Source organism: Danio rerio, chromosome 9 (genome assembly GCF_052040795.2).
Source record: "Danio rerio strain M-AB ecotype USA chromosome 9, GRCz13ab, whole genome shotgun sequence".
Lineage (NCBI taxonomy): Eukaryota > Metazoa > Chordata > Actinopteri > Cypriniformes > Danionidae > Danio > Danio rerio.
This window is the reverse complement of record NC_141029.1, coordinates 40,972,200-40,994,877: the sequence shown is the minus strand read 5'-3', so window position 1 is coordinate 40,994,877 and position 22,678 is coordinate 40,972,200. Positions and strand designations below refer to the sequence as shown.

Here is a 22,678-nt window from a genome sequence, read left to right as displayed (position 1 = left end):
GTGTGTGTGTGTGTGTGTGTGTGTGTGTGTGTGTGTGTGTGTGTGAATAGAATAAACTCAAACACTCTCAAAAACCTTTTGTTTGAGGAACTACTTTCTAATTAACTCATTCACATCTGCAACAGTCAGAACAGCAGAAAATGTTGTTACTTCACAAACATCATTTTATGGATAAAGTATTTTAATGATTTTCTAGCTTAGTGTTTAAATTTATGACAAAACAAACATTTTTCTCAAATTTTAAGGTAATAATTCTGAACGGAATGAAATGTCATCAGTCTACAGAGATTTCCCAGTATTTATCTGTTGCAACCAGGATATCACAATAATTAACCCTGAAAAAGCCAAAGCAAAGCAAACATTACCCGTTTCTGTGGCATAAATTCAGCACTACAACATACAAAAGAGAGAGATCGACTTACAATGTCACTTATCTGCTTTATAATGATTTGTTCAGCTGTAGTTTGAAACTTACGTTGAGAAAATGTTGAGTTTTTCTACCTCTAAGGGCTTATTATGCTTTCTGAGTGAGCGTCAACCGTCACTTTCTTTGCTCTGCTCAGACAGGTTGATGGTGGCCGATGAACTGAATCTCAGAATTTTTAAATGTTTAAAATAGGAAGTATCCTTATAAATAAACTGCATACTTGCAATCTAAATAACTACATTCTTGTTTGAAAAATTCAAAAAAATATATTCAGTTGTCCAACAGCAGCAATATTTGTCAAACTGTAGTGTGTTCTCTGCTTGTCGCTGTATGTGGGCGGAGTAATACAGTGTCTTCAATACAGAGTGAAGAGGCTGTACGAGTGCTGTTATTTGCAGAATAGCGCACGGCTATTAGCCCCAGTGTGTGTGTGTGTGTGTGTGTGTGTGTGTGTGTGTGTGTGTGTGTGTGTGTGTGTACATCATACCTGTCAACATTGGGATGTGAAAATAAGGAATATGCCCACCATAATAAGGGATTCCCCCCTGTTCATTTGGAGTTGTTTCATTGTAAAGAAACAGCTAAATGGTCAGTAAAGTGTTTTAAAATGATTATCAACAAAGTAAAAATAAAAATATACATTAGCAGCAAATACATTATCAAACAGTTCAGCTTATTAAATTTAATAGCTATTATAATTAAATAGAATCAAGCTATCAATCTCATTAGACGTTTCTTCACTGTATAACTGACACATTCTGATTAAAGAGCAACGAATGGATCTGTTATTTATTAAGATTTTTTTATTACATTAAATAAGAGGTGTCACTTTAAAAATGCACACATCTAACGTTATAATGAAAGCATTCGACTGCTTTCCTAACTTTTTATGCTCATTTAAGACAAAATCAGTTGTGTTTGGGAAAAAAACCCCACCAAGATCGACATCTTTATATGTTATTATTATTAATTGTGTGTATGTCTGTTTAAACGCACCCAAAAGCCAGACTTTCTCTCCGCTTCAAATCACATGTACAGAATCCGTTTGGGAAACAGCACCTGTTTATCACTATGGAGCACGTCAGCTGACAGTCAGGCACCATTATATGACTGTTTTGAGGATTATATAGGATGGGCGACGGGACCTGTAATCAAAAGGAAAGGGAATCGCGCCGTTTTTATTATTTATTCATAAGTGTTTTCATTTCTAAACAAAGCGAAAGCACAGAACAGACTCACGTTTAAGACCAAGGGGCGACCCCTGGTGGTTCGGCGGTATGGGTTGCGTATAGGGAGACTCGGCTGTTCAGAGAAAGACTGAAAATACGGGGGAAATACGGGAAAATACCTTTACGGGATGATAGCGGGATAGAACTGTATACTACTACGGGAGAATCCCGGGAAAAACGGGAGGGTTGACAGGTATGGTGTATAAATATATACATATATATTATAATGTATATTATAAAAAATTAAAAGATTAAAAAAAGTTTAGCTGTTTTTTTCATTAATAAAAGTATTATGGTACCATGATCTTTCTTCTATGATAAGGAAACATAAAAAGGGTTTATAAAAGTGATATGAGTCTGTGTTTTCTGTTATTTTACAGACTTAATTATCTCTCTATTACTTGTATTACAATATGTTGTTTCAAACTACTAAAATGTTAATAAAAGTTCAATTTTCATCATTGAAAGTTGACAGAGCAGAGATACAGGTCCCATAATTCAATTATTTACTGTAAATGAACTGAAGAGGGAAATAAGTGAATCGCAAAATACAGTACAGTACCTGCATTTATTTTGTATTTTTTTTATTTATTCAACGTTTTTATGCAATGTTAAAAATCACTGATCTTTATAGAATGATTCTGAAACCAATTACAATGATACCCACAGTGAATGTTGTATTATGCTGATTATAATGCATGAATATTAACCTTTAGAAATGTATTATAAACTGTTACATTTCTGTTACAATACAAGGCCACACAGCCACATTAGCTGTGTTATCATGGTTATAGACTGTTCTTTAAGTATAAATTACCACCGGTGTACAGTAACTGTAACATTTTTATTAAACAATTCATTAATAATTAATATAACTATTACAATGTAAGATTCCGTTATGGTTGAAGGTTAAATGCGTGTAAGCCTGTAAGCCAATTGTGTTGTTTATTATTAAATATTATTTATATTTGTTTTCAACTCCAAATTCAATCTGACAGTTGACAATCTGACAATCTTCAGTTATACTTTTCCTAGGAACCCAATGCTGCACAGAGTTTTCACACCCTGGGGTTTACGTGTTTCTCACAGACAGGATCTCGACATTCTGAAGTTAGTCAGATGCAGGGTTAACTAATACCCGATTAGTCAGGTTGCCTCCAGCTCACTCGTACTACAGTAAGTGTAGTTAATTAAGTAATTTTCGTACAGCTTGCTAAACCAGTAATAACCAGAAATCGGAAAGTCTCTGAGCTGAAGTGCTGACTGCTCCAAACAGTCTTGTGCAATTTGTTTGAATATCATGTAAACAAATAAACGTAGCACCAGCCTCCACATAATCTACTGGATATAAAAGATTTCAGGAGAATTCACAATGCATCAAAACTTAACACTTTATTTTCCAGATGAAAGTGTATCATGCCAATTACAAAATCAAACAATGAAAGCTAATTCAGGAGTAAATGCACTACATCAATTACTCAAAGATAAATCTTAGAATCTAGATGGAGGTGCAAATTTAACTTTTTTTTTAATCAATTTTACAATTTTACATCAATTTGAGCTTGAGAGCTCTTTTACGGGCCGGTCTGGATACAGACTTGCGACGCTGATACATTTCTCTTTCTTATTAAATATCCTATGAGAGCAATGAATGATTATTTTGTTAAAGTTAACCAGTGACTTAAATATTCACTCATATGTTGGGATTTAATCAAAAGATGTCAAAAATATTGAACAAAACCTTGTTACCAGTCACACCTGTCTATTTATCAATAACAGAGGGGAAGGAAAGTTCAGAAGAATGTGGCGAAGTCTATCCTGGCCTTATTTTTTTTCACATCCCAGAGTTTTTGTTTTATTACGTTACATTTAAGTCTGGGCAAAATCCATCCTCACAATATCAAGATGTTTCAGAATGTCAAATAACCTGTAGATATAAAATAGTACAGTGTCCAGATGGCTTATACTGTATTTTTATTTCAGAAATAAACCGTTGCTTTGTAATGAAAATTAATTTGCAAAAATGAAAGAGCACTCATTGTTCTTCCCATCCTTCTTTACTAATTTATTTTGTATACTCTTGGATTTATTTAACACATTTTGCCATGTTTAAATACGTTCCACATACACAATTTCTGCAAATGTCCCTTAAATTCAGACCCAAACATAAAATAAATTTGATCTTGTCCTGATAACACCAATAGCACCTGTTGGCTCGGCTGCATGTTCAGACGTCACACAACCTGCATTAGGCTGTTTGTTTTAACAATATATTCTACTTCAAGGTAAAATAACTCCAGGTTTTCATCCATTTATCATCCATTTGTGCAGATAAAGCACTGAGCTGTTTTGATTCAACAGCTGCAAAATAGCATTAGGGTCAAAATGGGCATATTCAGCATAATGCCTTAACATGCCCTGCTGTAAATGAATGGCCATTAGCCAATACGAAATGGCTTAAATATGAGCTCTGTCGCTGCCACATGGGTGCCCCCTCATCTGGCTGGCATAAGGTGCCATCTGCCTGCTGGTGCACCAGACCTGCGATTCACACTGATATAATGACACTCAACCTGTAACTGCTTAAATGGATCACTCCTGAACCCATAAGAATGTCCATTTAAGAAATAGCTCCAAAGTCTCCCAATTATACATATACAGTAGCTTGTTGATAGTAGTTTGCCCTGGTAAAATATGAGTGGTTTTTTGTGCAGCTGAAAAAGCTTGGTCAAAAATCTGCCTTAATTATAATCAAAATAATTTGACAACATATAAAAATGTATTATAATATTTATGGTAAAAGTTGTTTTTGTCCTTACCATCTGTGACTGCGGCATGAAAAAATATCTAGAAACTATTTCTGTTTTCACGATGAGACAAATCAATAGCATAAACTACAAAGTCAATAAGGACCTCAGGTACCGATTATGTGCTTTATTCAGTGTTAAATGCTACAAACTTGAGTTTGAACATCATTTTACATGCCATTTTTTTATTGACATGACCTCAGACCAAGATAATAAAACAAAATAACTAGCAAGCGGTTTGAAAATTCAAGTTTTCAAAGTGCAAAACAAAAACATCAGTACTTAGCCTGTGTATTTTTAAATATGTTAAATTGGTTTAATATGTATTAATTAGATTATAACCTCATTTCATTGAGAGTGAAGTGGCTGATCTTTAAATTAATGGCTAGAGTATTTAAATGTTTCTGTCATATTGCGTAGGGTGCAGTGTTCCTTATTGCGATTGTTATGGCGGAAATCTAAACTCACTGTAATTTGGCAAGTACTGTTTGTTCAGTTTGTTGTTGATGTTATTTGAATGTTTTGCACTCAGCACACTACCTGTTCGAACTGTTACCGTCTGGTCGGCGCTTTAGAGCACCAGGCACAAAAACAGCCAGACACAGGAAAAGTTTCCTAATAAACAAGCGCAATACTTTCTCATACGCACTTGTACACAGCACCTTATATTAATATACAATGCGATACTTTCTCCATTCACATTTGTACACAGCACCTTATAACCTTATATAACTGTATTATAACAAATCAACATACAACTCAACATCCAGAAATTTGTAATTTTTTTTTTTTTTTTTTGACTAATTGAACCCCTGTGTAATGTTTATTGTATTTTTTTTTTCCATATTTATTTTGTGTTGTCACTTGTCACTTTATGTACACTGGAAGGTTCTCTAGCCAAAACAAATTCCTTGTGTGTGTGAAGCACACTTGGCAATAAAACTGATTCTGATTCTCGATTAGTCCGACCAAATCTATGGAAGAAAAGAATTAATTTACAAACTTAAATTAATTAATGGCATTTATGCCTGAACAAAAGAACGCATACAGGTAGGAAATTCAATTCGAATAGATTTTAAAAAAAAATTTAATAGAAGTCTTAATGTGTAGCTTAGTGAGAACTTTTCTAAAATTGTGCCTGTGATTTTGTCTGCATGTCATCAGGGCTCTGTAGCCCGTAGCCTTACAACAGACATGTTGAGCATGTGTAAGGCTGGGGAAGGCTATGGAATGCAGCATTTAAAAAAATAATATTATATTATATATATATAATATATAAAATTATATTATATTAAAAAATACAGCATATGCAACCAACAAACCAACTTCTTTCCATTTAGAAAATTACAGTTTCTTATAAAAAATCTATTTTTAAATAGCCTACAAACAAATCCAATTATGATTTTTGCATGTTACCTCCGCACCACACTGAGGCATTCATTTTATAAGCTGTAAAATATTTATGCAAATGAATGCAATATTATATGTAAAAAAGTAAACAAAATAATTATATACTATAGTAGCCTATAATAGGTAAACATATTGCCTTGTTGTTTCTCATCATGCGCAGTACAGCGCACATTGAACTGTGAATGACAGAAAAAAAGAAACCGCAGAAACTAAGTTAAAATAAGATGCTTAAGTCATAGGGCCTAATCATACACCCGGCGCAAGACATGTTTCCACGACGTGTTGCTATTTTTAGCCAATCGCTACCCTTATTTTCTCGTTTTCCGCCATGTTGTTTAAATAGTAAATCAATTTGTGCCACTTTGTGGACTCATGGGTGTTTTGTTCTAGAAAAGAAGTGTGTTAAAGCGCATTGTTGGCACATTGCTATTTTGAGGAACTAAAATAGACTGTGCAATTGACCAGCTGAGAGTAGGTCTAAAGTCCAGCGCAGAGCGCGTTAGTTGTGTGCCTCGCTTACACATTGCTTAAAACATGCAAGATGTACAGCAGTACACAAATATCTTTACAAATGAAAAAAAATTAAAGGATTAAATTTTTTTTTTAAAAAGATTATTTTCTACAGAAATGTAAAAACCACTACCTTCAAGCCTTCTTCATCTCAAGGGGCTTTTTTCAGTTTATTCAGGACAATTTGCTTTATTTAATGTTGTTATTATTATTAGTAGCAGTATTATATGCATATTTATATTTGTTTTATTAAAGACAAGCTTAGATTTGTTCATCCGTCAGGTTTTGGACCATATGGCATGTGCATTTGGATATAACTCAATTTTTTGACCACACTTTGTTATTACTGTTCATTTATTTGTTTGCTGGAATTTGGAACTGAATTTAGAAATAGTTTTGAAACAAATGTTTGCGCTTAACAAATCAAATTAATTATGTAGACTGATGGATGTCAGTGCGTACAAAACATTGCAGTATTCACGAAAGAGAGAAAGTGAAAGTAAAGACGATAAGAGGAGACTCGTTCTCTCATTTAGCACTGCAGATGGTCTGTTTAACTGTTTACTCGATAACGAAGCGCTTAGTTTTTCCACTTACAAAGTCCTCTATGTAAATAGCAAATGCGCCATGGTGCGGTACAACTGACTCTTAAAGGGAATGGGAGATGAGACTCTGATTGGTTTATTCTGAAAACACACCCATAACTCATTAAGAGAATAAGCTCAACCCTGTTAGCCCATGCGCCGCGGTTCAAAACGGATTTTTCTGTCATTAAAATACCAAAAGTGGATTCGCATAAATTGTTAATGCTTTTGCGCCCTGCACTTCAGAATTTGCACCTAGAAAGTTAAAATAGAGCCCATAATCTTTAAATAATGACTTTTATTAAAAAATGTTGACAGAGGTTTGTGATATTAAGAATTAGTTCTTTAGGCTGAATAACAAAGTCAATTATAGACAATTATATTGTCTATAGTACTTTTAAAGGACTTCTTGCTCTTTATTCCTTTACTCCCCCTTTTCCAGTTTAGTTACTTCCTTTCTGCAGTCTCTCATCATTATGATCTGTGACACGAATCCTACTTAACTCCCACACAAACACTGATGTGCTGGGATTTAATTGTGGCATCAATATCTAGACCACTAGATAATGTGCAACACTCTGGTGGGCTGTTTGCTCATAATATTAGCTTTTCTGCAATTAGCACAGCATTTAAGTGATGTTTAAAGCACTAAACATAATGCTCTTTCAGAGTAATGGCCAACTGCTTGATATTTCTATTACTATTACTGGCAGGCTAATAAAGCTGAATGAGGAATCTTCCAAGAAGATTCAAACGCTTCTCTCGTGAATGACATTAGTTTGAGGTTAGTGTAAGTGGATATTGTAGCGTTAGCTTTTCGTTGATTAAGAGGCTGCTGTAAATTCCTTTACATCCACTAATTTATCTTTGTAATTTGAGCGTGATATCTTCCATTTGTGTGTGTGTGTGTTTCTAGTAAGAAGGAAAATATGAAAGAATATGAAAGAGCATCAATATTTTGCCCCTTTTATTGGATACTCCATCTCACTAAACATGTTAATTATAAATGACCTGTTCTTGAGGATCTGCTCTAGCGTAAAATAACTTCCTGGGATGTTTATTAATATTTATTGAGGAATGAAGTCTAGACTTTTCACTTTGGCAAGACGGGCACAAACACGGACAAATTCGCAGAAATCATTTTCTTTTTGTGTAATCATACGCATATCTGCTATTGTGTGCTGACAGCAGCAGATTCTCGCTCTCTTTGGTACATTGAACAGACAGTGCTGAGTGTTAAAAACAGGCGGAAAGCTTTAACTTTGTCTCAACCCACTCACAAACTACTCTCAGCCCACTAGATTTTAAACAAAGTAGTAGTATGGACATGATTTATGACAGCTAGCTTCAGCTTTTTTTTCATTTTAGCGTTAAGGAAAGGCTCTGATAATGTAAAATTTGAAGAGAAGTGGACAAATATTTATAAATACATGCAAGTGTGTTAATAACTGTAGCAGGTTGCAGAAATTTAGATAAATTAGCAATGTTTTCTAACTAAAATGTGTTTGTATTATTTTGGTATATGGTATAACACACACGGGTGCAAACATTTGAATAATTTATATTAAGATGTTAAAAGAATTATTCAATAAATAATAAAAGTAAATTCATGTTCAGTATAATAATAATTCTCCCTAAGAAAAAACGAAGCAGTAAATGTTTTTAACAACGCAATTAATATTTTTTTTGGGTCAGAGACTGATTTAATTTTAATTAAGTACATTTTAATGTGTATTTAAACAAAAAAACTTCAATATTACACTCACCGGCTACTTTATTAGGTACACCTTTCTAGTACCTGGTTGGACCTGCTTTTGCCTTCATAACTGCCTTAATCCTTTGTGGCAAAGATTCAACAAGGTACTGGAAATATTCCTCTGAGATTTTGGCCCATATTGACATGATAGCATCACGCAGTTGCTTTATGCTTTATGACATGGCGTGTTATCCTGCTGGAAGTAGGCATCAGAAGATGAGTTCACTGTGGTCATAAAGGGGTGGACATGGGCAGCATTAAATACTCAGGTATAGGCTGTGGCATTGACACAATGCTCGGTTAGTACTAACGGGCCCAAAGTGTGACAATGAAAGTTAATTAGATATTTTTAAGGTTACAAAAAAGGTGTAGATATTCTCCAAACTCAGCTACTATTCATTTAACTTTGATCTATAATATTTTTAAATAATGTATTAAAAAAGCTTAGACAGAGCATACATATTTTGGGTCCTTTATTGGATACAAAAAATTAAGCAGTACAACTGTTTTTAAAATCGATAATAATAAAAATCTTTAAAGCATTAATCAAGGATCATGTGACACTGAAAACTGTAGAAATGGTTACTGAAAATACATCTTTGAATCACAGAAATAAGTTACATTTTAAAATCTATGAAAACAGAAATGTTATTTTGAATTACAGTAATATCATTGTTTTGTTATTGTTATTGTTTTTTTACTGCATTTTTTCATTGTAAACAAATGTTCAACACAATCTTTCATTTTGATTAAGTTAACCTAACTGTTTTTAATTTAAGTGGACTAACCATAAAACAATTAAGTTGTCTAAAGAATTGTGTTGATTCAGCTCATTTTAAATAGATAGTTTGAGCAAGCAGCAAATATTGTTTTTGAGTGTTTATCAGATTAATTCACCCTTATTGAGTTGAGGCCTGTACCATGAAGCCAGATTAGCAGGTTAGCCAGTTAAAGTGAAAGTAAAGCAGTCAGTCAAGTTTACAATATTTTGTAAGTTGATTTCTACTTTAATAAAAAATATTAAACAAACTTGATTAATGTAAGCATTTTGTAGAAAAGGGCATGTTTTACTATAGTTTTTAGAGCTAGGGCACCACCATCTTTGAATATCGCTGTGTCTGACGTCACGGGATTGGATCTGTTCACTCAGCTGAATAGATACAACGGAAGTAATAAACTGAACACGAGGACTGCAAAGCCTAATTTAACCCAGTTGGTAATATATATTTCATCAAAGTAGAAACCAATTTACAAAATAATGTCAACTTTACTGACTGCTTCACTTTCACTAAGTTTACACCAATACAGGTTTTAGGTAACATAAAGGTAGCTTAACTGCTCCATAATACCACGTCCACAAAGAGTGATTAAAGTCAGGCTGCCTTCACGTTACCTAAAACTCAAGATTGCTTCAAACTAAACTGAAACATAAAAGGCCAACCAACTAATCCACCTTAATGGCCAGAAGAGATATTTTCACAAACATTAAAATGCAAAAATGATAGAAATGCTAGAACTATATAATATATAGAAAAGTTGCTACAAAGTGTAGATCTTGAAATTTGAACTAGTGTCTTGAGTGGGCCTGCAGAAAAAGCCTGTCAAGTGAGATTCATGGTTGTAAAAGCGCTTGTATCTGTTCAACCTGCCCCTGATGGATAACAGCACCTCAGGTAACTTTTAACTTTGAGTCTCCTGCCTGTTTTCCAGATTAGAAGTTAACCACGCAGTGCAGCTCTCTGACAGTCTGGGCTCGCGTTGGCGGTAGTGGAACAGGCTGGTGGCGTCTAACTCACTTGAATACCTGATAGCTTCTGCAAACAGCTTTACTACCTGTAGAAAAGAGAAAAACACCTTTAATGCAAGAACAAAAATGAGCCGTGATGCATTTAAGAGAAAAGTCTGACCTGGAAGTTTGTGATAAGAGGTACTCCGTAATCCACTGCCATTCTACGGATCTGGAAGTTGTCTTTGAGGAACTTGCTGTTGTTATTTGGCAAATTGACCACAAGGTCAATGTGTCCTTCACTGATAAGTCTATTTAAAGCATAAAAAGGGTATATACAGGAATCAGAGAGTGAAATTCAATAATCTTTAAGAATCTTTCCATATAATTTAAAACATCATCGCCACTTTAGGTTTCAACCAGTAACCTTGGCGACATTTTAATCTAAAGTATACACTCACAAGCCACTTTATTAGGTACAACTTTCTAATACCGGATTGGACCCACTTTTGCCTTCAGAACTGCCTTAATCGTACAAGATTCAACAAGGTACGGGAAATATTCCTCAAGAGATTTTGGTCCACATTGACATGATAGCATCATTCAGTTGCTGAAGATTCGTCGGCTGCACATCCATGATGCGAATGGCCCAATTTACCACATCTCAAAGGTGCTCTATTGGATTGAGTTCTGGTGACTGTGGAGGCCATTTTAGTTCAGTGAACTCATTGTCATGTTCAACAAACCAGTCTGACATGATTTGTACTTTTGACATGGCGTGTTATCCTGCTGAAAGTAGCCATCAGACGATAAGTACACTGTGGTTATAAAGGGATGGACATGGTTAGCAACAATACTTTGGTTGGCTGTGGTGTTGACACACTGCTCAATTGGTACCAATTGGGATCCAAGCATTTATGTTGTTGATGCCAAATTGTGACCCTACCATCCAAATGTTGCAGCAGAAATTGAAACTCATCAGACCAGGCAACGTATTTCCAATCTTTAATTGTCCAATTTTGGTGAGCCTGTGTGAATTGTAGCCTCAGTTTCCTGACAGGCTGGCAGGAGTGGAACCTGGAGTGGTCTTCTGCTGATGTAGCCCATCCGCTTCAAGGTTCGATGTGTTGTGCATTAAGAGACGCTCTTCTGCATACCTAAGTTGTAACAAGTGGCTGTTTTGAGTTACTGTTTCCTTTCTATCAGCTCGAACCAGTCTGGCTATTTTCCTCTGGCATTAACAAGGCATTTGCGGCCACAGTACTGCCACTCACTGGATATTTTCTCTTTTTCAGACCATTCTCTGTAAACCCTACAGATGGTTGTGCGTAAAAATCCCAATAAATTAACAGTTTCTGAAATACTCAGACCAGCCCATCTGGCACCAACAATCATGCCACTTTTTAAAGTCACTTAAATCACCTTCCTTTCCCATTCTGATGCTCGGTTTGAACTGCAGCAGATCGTCTTGACCATGTCTACATGGCTAAATGCATGAAGTTGGTGCCATGTGATTGTCTGACTAGAAATTTGCGTTAACAAGCAGTTGGACAGGTGTACCTAATAAAGTGGCCAGTGAGTGTATTTACTAAATACTGTTTGTAAGAAAAGATTCCTAATCTAAAACATTATTCATATACTGATTAAACATGTAATGCAGCAGGTGGCGCCTTTAGAACAGCAGAAATAAGGGTGTTTCCTTGGTTACTGCAGTAAACAAAGCAGCATCGTGTCAAATCTGGTAAAGCCTAGATAGGATACACGGCCAGCTGCGAAATGCATATCAATATAGCAGCATTTTTATGACACTGTATAACAATAATTCATATTTTTACAGTACTGTGATGGTTGGGTTTAGGGTTGGGGGGGGGGGGGGTAGACATTAATAAAATACAATTAATGGGAAATTTAATAAATAATATAATATACAATTTGCATTAACTTCTGGCCGTAACCGTATTTGATCTAGCAACAACTGTCAAATATAGCAGGATTTTATTAATATATTCAAAATATTCGCAAATTAGATACAGGCAAACTTTAACATACAAAAATGAAAAATCTATCCTTCTTGATTTTGTACAAAATTGAATTTCTTGTAAACTAGAATTTAAGACTTTTGATTTCCTTTTAAGGCCCTTAAATTTCTCTAAACTGATTCATCAGCTTTCAATACTTTTGAAGATACCCTGATAAAGCAAAAGTGATTCATTACAAAAATTTGGCCTCCATGAGGCAATCTAAAATAAACCAGCTTTAATTATGCTACGAAAACAAACCTAAATTCCCATGCTTGTGTGTATATAATAAAAAAAAAAAATTTCCACAAGTGCTTTAGTCAATATTTAGTATGTACGCCTTTATACTAGCATCAAAAATAGAAAAGCTCAACAGCAAATGGTAATCTGTGAACACAAGTCTCAAATAATGCATGTGAAGTTGTATTTTTGAGCTTGGAGTAATTAGTTATGAATGTGATCAGCTACATCTGTGATCTGAATTTAGTAAACATATCTTACTACACCAAAGTGGTCCTTCTACAGCAACCCTTGAGGGCAAACACTCTTAAAGCATCTCAGCGTGCAGTGTCTTTGTGCTACAACAGAGCAGAATGCTAAAATAAGTGACAACTGAACTGATCTCCAATTCTCTGTTGATAGGCTTGACTTCTTGGTTCTCATGATAACAGCTTTGTTGATAAATATTAAATAGTTATAAATAAATAAATTCAAAAACTGTTAGAAAGAAAAAAAAAACTTTTATTAGTGCTGAGCAAAATGTGTCACATCACAAATGAATTACAAGTTAAAAGTTTATATTATTTATATTTAGATATAAAACGTATAAAAGATTTATTCTGGATGTGATTAATCTTTGCCCAGCAATCATTTTATACATGAGTTGACAATATTTCTAAATGATATTGACAGTGCTCCCATTATCAGTACAAAGTTTTAATGAAAATAAACTTTGTGGCATTGCAAAAAGTTGTTAAAAGAATGCTGCAACGAATGCCACTGCAATCAAAGCTAGTGTTATGTGATCCTTAAGAGAACCACTCTGTAACTAAGGGTGCTTTTACATCTGTGGTTCGGTTCATTTGGTCGGGACCATGGGCAACAAATGAAACAATGTAGCGTTTTTCTTCTGCTTTTGGCTCCTTTTAACCCTTTTAGACCCTTTTCACATTTCCGGGTTTCTCAGTAGCGGACGTTGTCATTTTTGGGAAAACTTAAGTGCAGTGAATGGAAGAATACAACAATTGTACGTATGTATATACATATATATATATATTACAATCTTATTTGCTCAAGTAATAAAGGAAAAGCTTCACAATGATGTTATAAAGAAAAAAAATTATTTATAAAGTTATAAAGAAAAAATTCTGTGAGACTGATAATGGCAGCCAGAAGGGAAAATAACATTAAATTTACAGTCCTGTCCTGTCCTATAGACGCTGCATTAGAAACCCCTCCCAGAAGTGGTAATACTTTTTTCGCCATTTAAAGCAAAGATGATATAATACATTTATAAATGCATATAAATATTCAGACGTTTTTTTTTTTTTTTTAATCTAAATATTCAAAACTTTCAAGGATTTAAGATGCTGATGACCGTTAAAGGCATCATAACAGGCATATGAAAAGGGTCCATTGCTTTAGTCGCAACCAGTTGAAAAGAACCAAAATGCAGTCATGGGCGACGTGGAGGCGCAGTAGGTAGTGCTGTCACCTCACAGCAAGAAGGTCAGTTGGCGTTTCTGTGTGGAGTTTGTATGTTCTCCCCGTGTTTGCGTGGGTTTCCTCCGGGTTCTCCGGTTTCCCCCACAGTCCAAAGACATGCGGTATAGGTGAATTGAGTAGGCTAAATTGTCCATAGTGTGTGTGTATGAGTGTGTATGGATGTTTCCCAGGGATGAGTTGCAGCTGGAAGGGCATCCCCTGAGTGAACATGTGCTGGATAAGTTGGCGGTTCATTCCGCTGAGGCAAACCCGGATTAATAAAGGGACTAAGCCGAAAAGAAAATGAATGAATAAATACATACGCAGTCATGTGACAATCCACTTTACTTACTGGCCAGATGTTTTTAGACGTATTCCCTAAACTGCTTTTCGATTGATTAGAATTAACATGCGGGAAAATGCCAATGGAACTCCCGCAAGTAAACAAACTGGCAGACAACAAATGTCATTTTTCACTATGGAGGGACGACTGTGCTGGCTGATTGTATCGCTGGTCATATAAGTATACTACTTAGTTTGTATACATCACTTTAGCCAAACTATACATTTCGAGAATGAAGCACAGCTGCGGCTGTTTTAATGCATTGCATATGACGAAGCCAAATCACAAGTCACTTCAGGAGGGGCGTGAATTAATTTAGCTAAACTGCGACAAGGTCATCTTCCGGAAATATTACCAACGATCCATCAGGTAATGTTTTCCCCTCTCTCTCTCTTTGTTTAAAACTGTTGGTAAAGCGATGACAACAAATATTTTCCCTTCAAATTCTGTGATGCACAGCGCATTAGACTACAGCAGCTGGATTAGTCCAAAAAGGTGTGGTACTTTTTGAACTGTTATAGTTTGGATCATGTTTTTACCATAAATGAACTGTTTATGGGTTCGTTTGAAAGCGTACCGAGACCACCTCTTCAAAGAGGTCATGGTCTGCTTTTTTGGTCCGCTTTTGTGCACATTTGAGTGCGATTGCTACATGCACACCAGCCCAAACAAACCACACCAAGAGGAAAAATAAACTCAAGTGCAATTGAACCAAACTAAATAAGGCAGGTGTGAAAACACATAAGATCATGGTTTCCGTTAGTATATAAAGAATATTTTAAATATAAAATCAGTATCTAGACTGAATGACAATTTTGCAGTTTAAAATAGCATTTCATATTTTAATATTTTACTTTAACAGATTAAAACACATGCAAGACCCAAATTGATACTGACAATATATCTTGTCAATTCAAAAACCATGCTTCCTAGCAACTGAGTTATGGTAATCTATGTACATATGTTGAAAATATTGAAAATCCTTTTTTTTTTTTTTTGTCAAAAATGTAACCTTTAAAAAAAACACTTAGCTTATAGTGTGGGGGGAAATACAAATAATCAATCACTTTTATTTTTATATTTCTTTTCATAAAGATTTCATTTTAATTTCATAGGTGATTTTAATTGAAACATTTAATCAATTGATGCATCTAACAAAAATACTGAAATAGAAAAATTACTAAAGCACTTGCCTGCTGATGCTGGGTAAGTGTGTGGTATTGGTTTCAACGCTCGGCCAGGCAACCGGGATTGTTGGAACATCATTAGCATTGAGCCAAGCTGATGTTCCCTCTGTGGCATACAGCTAAATACAGAAACAGATTCATTCTTTATTAATCCAGCACATTATTCAGCAAAGAAAGAGTGTCAACCAGATGATTTGCTAAAACCAAACTGTTAATCAAACCCAAATGTGTATGGAAACGACTCACCTTAAAGCCCTCCTCATGAAGCTGATGAGCAGTGGACAGAAAGTTGGGCCTGAATGAATGCTAAAAACAAAACCACAAAATAAAAGTAAGAAAGCAAGTAAAAAATAGGATGAAAGGTAAAAGTTCCTGTGGTTTGAGTGGAAGGACGGCAAATAGGAAACTATTTTTAGAAGTCTTGCATCACTAAAGCAGAATTTGCTATGCTCTCACCCTTATTTCATGAAACTTGCTAAAATAAAATACTGTACCACTAGTACATGTAATAAAGAGACTCAGTAAATTTTTTATGGAATAACTTTACCCCTTTAATGGATGCGAATATGCTTATTTTTATTAGTTCGGGACTGTAATATGATTATGTATAGGCTTAGGGACATTTACATTATTGAATTAAACCAAAACTAGAACCAGAAACCTAAGACCATTTTTGTCGCTTAAAATGTCATGTTTTTTTCCTGGAAATAATATTTCTAAAGGAGTTGTAAACATAGAATTGAACCAGATTTTGGTAAAAACCCAAACATTACAAACATACAAATAAAACCAAACAAAAAAGCTGTAAAATTAGTTTTGTGTAATAATAATGAAATAACATAAGGAGAAGTGCTGAATTACTGAAACGTATTTAACACTTTATATAAAATACATTTTTTTGGTGACGGCAGCTTAAAGACGCCTCTCAAATGGAGTAAGAAGTCATATAAATTGCTGTGGTGTAATTTTATTTCACTGACTTCAAGTGTAAAAATCTTGATGGTTCTGTGGGTCTCGTCTATCAAATCTGCTCTTGATTTTGTATTTTCTAATGGATTCAAGTCAGGTGATTGGCTGGGCCATTCTACAGCTTGGTTTTCTTTCTCTGAAACCATTCCTTGGCTGTGTTTTGGATCATTGTCTTGCTTAAATGTTCAGCCTGGTTTCATCTTCATCCTCCTGGTAATGTAAATGTTGCACTGAAGCAGCTGATATTAATTTACAATGACAGAGCAGAGGGTTGATAAAGAACTACTGAGGGATTTTAGCTGCTGTCTGGGCTTTCACTGCCTTTCTACAGCTCCCTTTCTTCATGTGCTCAATACTTTTTCAGTGTCATTTCATTTTATTACCCATGACTTAATTTCTAAATGAATTAGATTTGTTTTCTTTGCATATATGGATTGCTTTGGTTATCACCGACACCTGGGGGAAAAAATCAGGTCAACAGCACCTTTAGAAATATGTTTTCTGAAAAATGGTGACGTGTTCAATATTAATTTCCCCATTGTATATTATGCTTGGAACAAATAACAAAAATGACAAAGCTGAAAACAAAATTGCTAGAAATAACAGATCAAGCCAAAAGGTCAGTCAGTTTGTGTGGACAGACACGGAGCTGGAGACTATTTCTAGAAGAAAAGTCTTCCTCTAAGCACTTCCAGATCAATAACACAGCTCTGTGTTCACGGAGACTTAACCACGGACTGGTAATCAGGCTTTAAAAAGCATGTCAGATCTGCTGTCCCCAGGTACAGCCATCAGGCAGGTAGCATCTACAAAAACCTGGCTTTTGTTTCGAATGGGAATTTCATGCTTGCGTTTGTACCCGAGACTCCATTAGAACACAATGCTGTCTGAGCATCGTCAATGACCCTGACAAGATGTTTGATTTCCACGCCGAGAGTGGCCATGAATCGTAAACATATGAGAGAGCACAGGAGGAAATGAAAGAGGGCATGTTGACAATGATATTACAGCAAAGCATAAAACAAAGCCTCTGAATTCCAGTGTCATTGTCAAGGCTTTAAATTATGTGTGAACATCACACAGTTACACCCAAAGAAGATGAACCACAAAAACATTGTGCCTATGGAAAACTGAGAGGAGTTTTATCCTTTTAGAAATGTAAAACTTTCTGTTTTAAAAACTGTGTGCTCTGTTTATACAGTGGGGGAAATTTTTTTCTCAAAAAACATATTTCTAAAGGTGCTGTTGGCTTGAAATTTTTTACCGGATGTTGGTAACAACCAAATAAATCTAAATAAGCAAAGAAAACAAAATTAATTGGTTTGGAAATTAAGTTATGTGTAAAAAAATTAAATGACACAGGAAAAAAGTATTGAACACATGAAGAAAGAGAGGTGTAAACAGACAGTGAAAGCCCAGACAACAGATGAAATCTCTCAGCAGTTATTCAGCAATGCTCTGCTGAGGAAATCCCGGGAAATCTGAGGGCCCCCAAATGAATACCAAGAAGTATAAATGATACCTATAAATTATGTATAACATTGTTTGCGTATTTTCATATCATATTTTGCTACGGTGAGGCTCTAAAAAGTTTATGTTGAAAGTAATTATTAGATCTGTGCAAATGTGTCCCCCACCTTCAATCATGGACCTGTCCAGCAGTTTTAAGAAAGCGTTCGTTTATTATTTTTAGTTGTGAATTCATTTGAAGAAATCAAATACATAGTTTTTACATATTTACATAGTGCTTTACGTGTTATTATTAATTTGCATTAAGATAAAATGTAGAAAAAAGATTGAATGATATAAGAAAATAATACATTCATTCTTTAATTTTCTTTTCAGCTTAGTTTGTTTATTATCTGGGGTCAATACAGCGGAATGAACCGCCAACTTATCCAGCACATATTCTACGCAGAGGATGCCCTTCCAGCCGCAACTAATCTCTGAAGAACACACTCATTCACACTCATACACTATGTACAATTTAGCCTACCCAATTCACCTATACCACGTGTCTTTGGACTGTGGGGGAAACCGGAGCACCCGGAGGAAACCCATGCGAACGCGGTGAGAACATGCAAACTCCACACGGAAACACCAACTGACCCAGTCGAGGCTCAAACCAGCTGTAAGGACTACCTACCTGTACCACTGCGTCACCCAGAAAATAATAATGATAAAAAAAAGTTACAAAAGGGCCTCATGGCTGGAATTGCTTAGGGCCCCTTAATCACTAAATCCACCCCTGGCCCTTTGTCATTGTAAAATAATGCTAGCTGCTTCAGTCCAACATCCACATTATCAGGATGATGAAGGTGAAACCAAGGTGGACATTTAAGCAAGACAATGATCCAAAACACAGCCAAGGAAACTCTCAAATGGTTTCAGAGAAAGAAAACCAAGCTGTAGAATCACCTGACTCTAATTTAAAAGCTCCTTTACAAATATTATTCCCTGGAAAAAACAATAACTTGTTCATTACTTTTTTTCACCCACTGTATATTTTACATGATAAATTGCACTCAAAAAAAAAAATGATTTTGCTGCTTGTTTTAACTATTTAAATTGAGCTACAACAACACAGTTTTTTTGTTTTGTTTACGACAGTTGAATTGTTTTATATTCAAATAACTAAAAACATTGTTAACTATTTTATGTTAACCCAGCATTTTTAACAGTGTGTGATGAAAGGGTAATTACACTATTGTGGCAATTAATTCATCTTGAGCAGTCACAAATTAGCCATGCATTAAAACTAAAAAGTAAGACTAAATTGTCAAATGAATGATAAACATTTAGCAGAATTAAAAATGAACAAAACAAGAAAACATTGAAAAATATTAAAAAGAAATAAATAACAAAAAATAAATACATTCATAAATTTTTCTCCGGCTTAGTTCCTTATTTATCAAAGGGTCACCACAGCGGAATGAACCAGCAACTATTCCGGCATATGTTTTATGCAGTGTATGCCCTTCCAGCCTCAACCCAGTAATGGGAAACACCCACAAACTCTCATAATTACACATACACTCATACACTATGGCCAATTTTGTTGCACTCAGTTCATTTATAGCACATGTCTTTGGACTGTGCGTAAAAGCCAGAGAATCCAAAGGAAACCCAGGCAATCGTGCAACCTAGGAGAACATGCAAACTCCACACAGAAATGCCAACTGGTCCAACTGGGACTCGAACCAGCGACCTTCTTGCTGTAAGGTGATAGTTCTAATCACTGAGCCACCATAAAATAAATATATTGAAAACATAAATGAATACAAAAATTGTTTAAAACATTAGAAAGAAGCATGGTTTCTCTATAATAGCACTTGCTCTGCAACAATTATTATTTTTTTTCACCATTCATTTACATAGAATAATCAATACTAGAGCTGCTTATGTGGCTTGGCATTTAATGAGGAAATAGCTTGGATCAGCTCCAAGCAGAACTGTGAATACAGACATTATATGCATTATAAGCTGACTGTGATCATTTAGGACTGTCAAGAATGATTAATCGCCTGATCATGGTTATTTGATCTAGCTGCAGTTATTTGAGATAACCACAGTAATTGTGCAGTTTAAATTTCAATCAAACTCTTCCACCCAAGTAAGAGAAATGTAAAGACTTCAAGGCATGCTATCAAATATGCAATGCGTTTTCGGCGTGGTATACTGTGGATACAGGGATTTCGTAATATTGCACGGAGCAAAGATCCTGTTACCTTCCATTCTATAGAAAAAGCAGACTGAACTTTCTAAAGTAATAAAATAAAAAGTATATAAACTGTTAAAAAAGCACTTGGTTTCAAACATCTTATATGAATGTGGGTTGAACCCTAATAACGCGTTCAGCTCTGTTTTGACAAAAGATATTTAAAAGTGTATTTACATTGACATTTGGTCATTTAGCAGACACTTTTATCCAAAGCGACTTACAAATGAGGACAAGGAAGTAATTTACACTACTATAAGAGCAACAATGAATTAGTGTTGCAGGCAAGTTTCAGGTATGTAAAGTGTGAGAAGCAAATCATTAGTAATTTATTTTATTTATTTATTTTTTTATTTTTGTAGTACAGTTAGCGTTGGAGCCAGAGAGGTTAGTTGAGTTTTTAGTCGTTTCCTGAAGACAGCGAGTGACTCTACCGTTCTGATGCAGTTAGGGAGTTCATTCCACCAACTGGGCAGATTGAATGCGAGAGTTCAGGAAAGTGATTTCTTCCCTCTTTGGGATGGAACCACGAAGCGACTTTTATTCAAAGAAGGCAAGTTTCTGGAGGGCACATAAATCTGCAGAAGAAGGAGCAAAGCCAGAAGTCGCTTTGTAAGCAAACATCTTTGAATTTGATGCGAGCAGCAACTGGCAGCCAGTGCAAACGGATGAGTAGCGGAGTGACATGTGCTCTTTTAGGTTCATTAAAGACCACTCGTGCTTCTGCGTTCTGAAGCAGCTGAAGAGGTTTGATAGAGTTAGCTGGAAGCCCGGCTAGTAGAGAGTTACAGTAATCCAGCCTGGAGAGAACAAGAGCTTGAACAAGGAGTTTAGCTGCATGTTCAGATAGGAAGGGTTAGACCTTTCTGATGTTCCAGAGCGCGAATCTGCAAGATCGAGCAGTTCTAGAAATGTGGTCAGAGAAGTTTAGTTGGTCATCAATTGTTACTCCAAGGCTTTTAACCTTTTTGGATGCAGTAATGGTTGCCCCATCCATCTGGATTGAAAAGTTATGATGTAGAGTCGGGTTGGCAGAAACTTCAAGCATTTCCATTTTCGTAAGGTTAAGCTGAAGATGATGATCTTTCATCCAGTGTGAAATGTCTGACAGGCAGGCTGAGATGCGAGCTGGAACCGAGGGATCATCAGGGTGAAAAGAGAGGTATAGCTGGGTATCATCGGGATAGCAGTGGTAGGACAATCCATGTTTCTGTATGACTGATCCTAAAGATGTCGTGTAGATGGAGAAGAGAAGTGGCCCAAGAACAGGACCTTGTGGTACCCCAGTGTTTAGATGCTGTAGATTGGACACCTCTTCCCTCCAAGACACCCTGAATGACCTGTCTGAGAGGTAAGATCAGAACCACTGAATAACAGTGCCTGCAACGCCCAGTGACTCAAGCGTAGATAGCAGGATCTGGTAGTTTACAGTGTCAAAAGCAGCTGACAAATCCAGCAAGATGGATGATTTAGAGTCTGCTTTAGCCAGTCTGAGATCCTCCACGACCGAGAGCAGGGCAGTCTCAGTTTAGTGGCTTTTCTTACAGCCGGATTGCTTGTTGTCCATGAGGTTGTTTTGAGTAAGAAAGTCCAGGACTTGATTGAACAAGAATTTCTCCAGAATCTTGGCCATGAATGGAAGCAGGGATACCGGTTTGTAGTTTTCAAGCAGCGTTTGATCCAGGTTAGGTTTCTTTAGCAATGGGGTTACCCTAGCCTGCTTAAATGTAGTGGGGAATAAACCAGAGTCAAGAGATGTGTTAATTATGTGAGTCAGTGTTGGTATGACTGCAGGAGAAATGGCTTGCAAGAGATGAGAGGGAATGGGATCAAGCGGACAGGTGGTTGCATGGCTAGATAGCACCAGTTTGGTCACCTCAGACTCAGAGAGCTGAGAAAAAGAGGTGAGTGTGTGTGGTGTTGGTGGTGTATCTTGCGTGTTTATTGTAAGTGCAGCAAATTGAGCACTGATTTTTGCAGTTTTAGTGCTAAAGAATATAGCAAAGTCATCAGTAGTAAGTGTGGAAGATGAGGGTGGAGGAGGAGGATAGATGAGGGAGGCAAATGTTTAAAAAAAATTTTAAAACATATTGTTATTTTACACTACCTGACTAAAGTCTTGTTTTCAATCCTAGTTATAAGAGCAAAAGAATAATAATTTGACTTCTAGTTGATCATTTGGAAAGATTTTCCTATAAATCAATTGTTGAACTTCATTCCAATTATCGCAAATACTGCAGAAGACCTATTGGAACTGGCATGGACTCAAGATTCTAATAGAAATTAGTCA

The 22,678-nt window shown here is 35.7% G+C and overlaps 1 protein-coding gene across 1 annotated transcript in view; it reads right to left on the bottom strand.

The window, feature by feature from the left end:
* Nucleotides 1-9,181: 9,181 nt before the first annotated feature.
* The window catches only part of cps1 (carbamoyl-phosphate synthase 1, mitochondrial), a 110,978-nt gene continuing 97,481 nt past the window's right edge, over nt 9,182-22,678 (bottom strand). Inside the window, exons 36-39 of the mRNA XM_087268186.1 lie at nt 15,948-16,007; nt 15,708-15,820; nt 10,631-10,760; nt 9,182-10,556 (exon numbers count right to left, since the gene is read on the bottom strand). Coding sequence (XP_087124312.1) covers nt 10,404-10,556; nt 10,631-10,760; nt 15,708-15,820; nt 15,948-16,007 — 456 coding nt within the window. The 3' untranslated portion in view covers nt 9,182-10,403. The remainder of the gene's footprint in view (nt 10,557-10,630; nt 10,761-15,707; nt 15,821-15,947; nt 16,008-22,678) is intronic.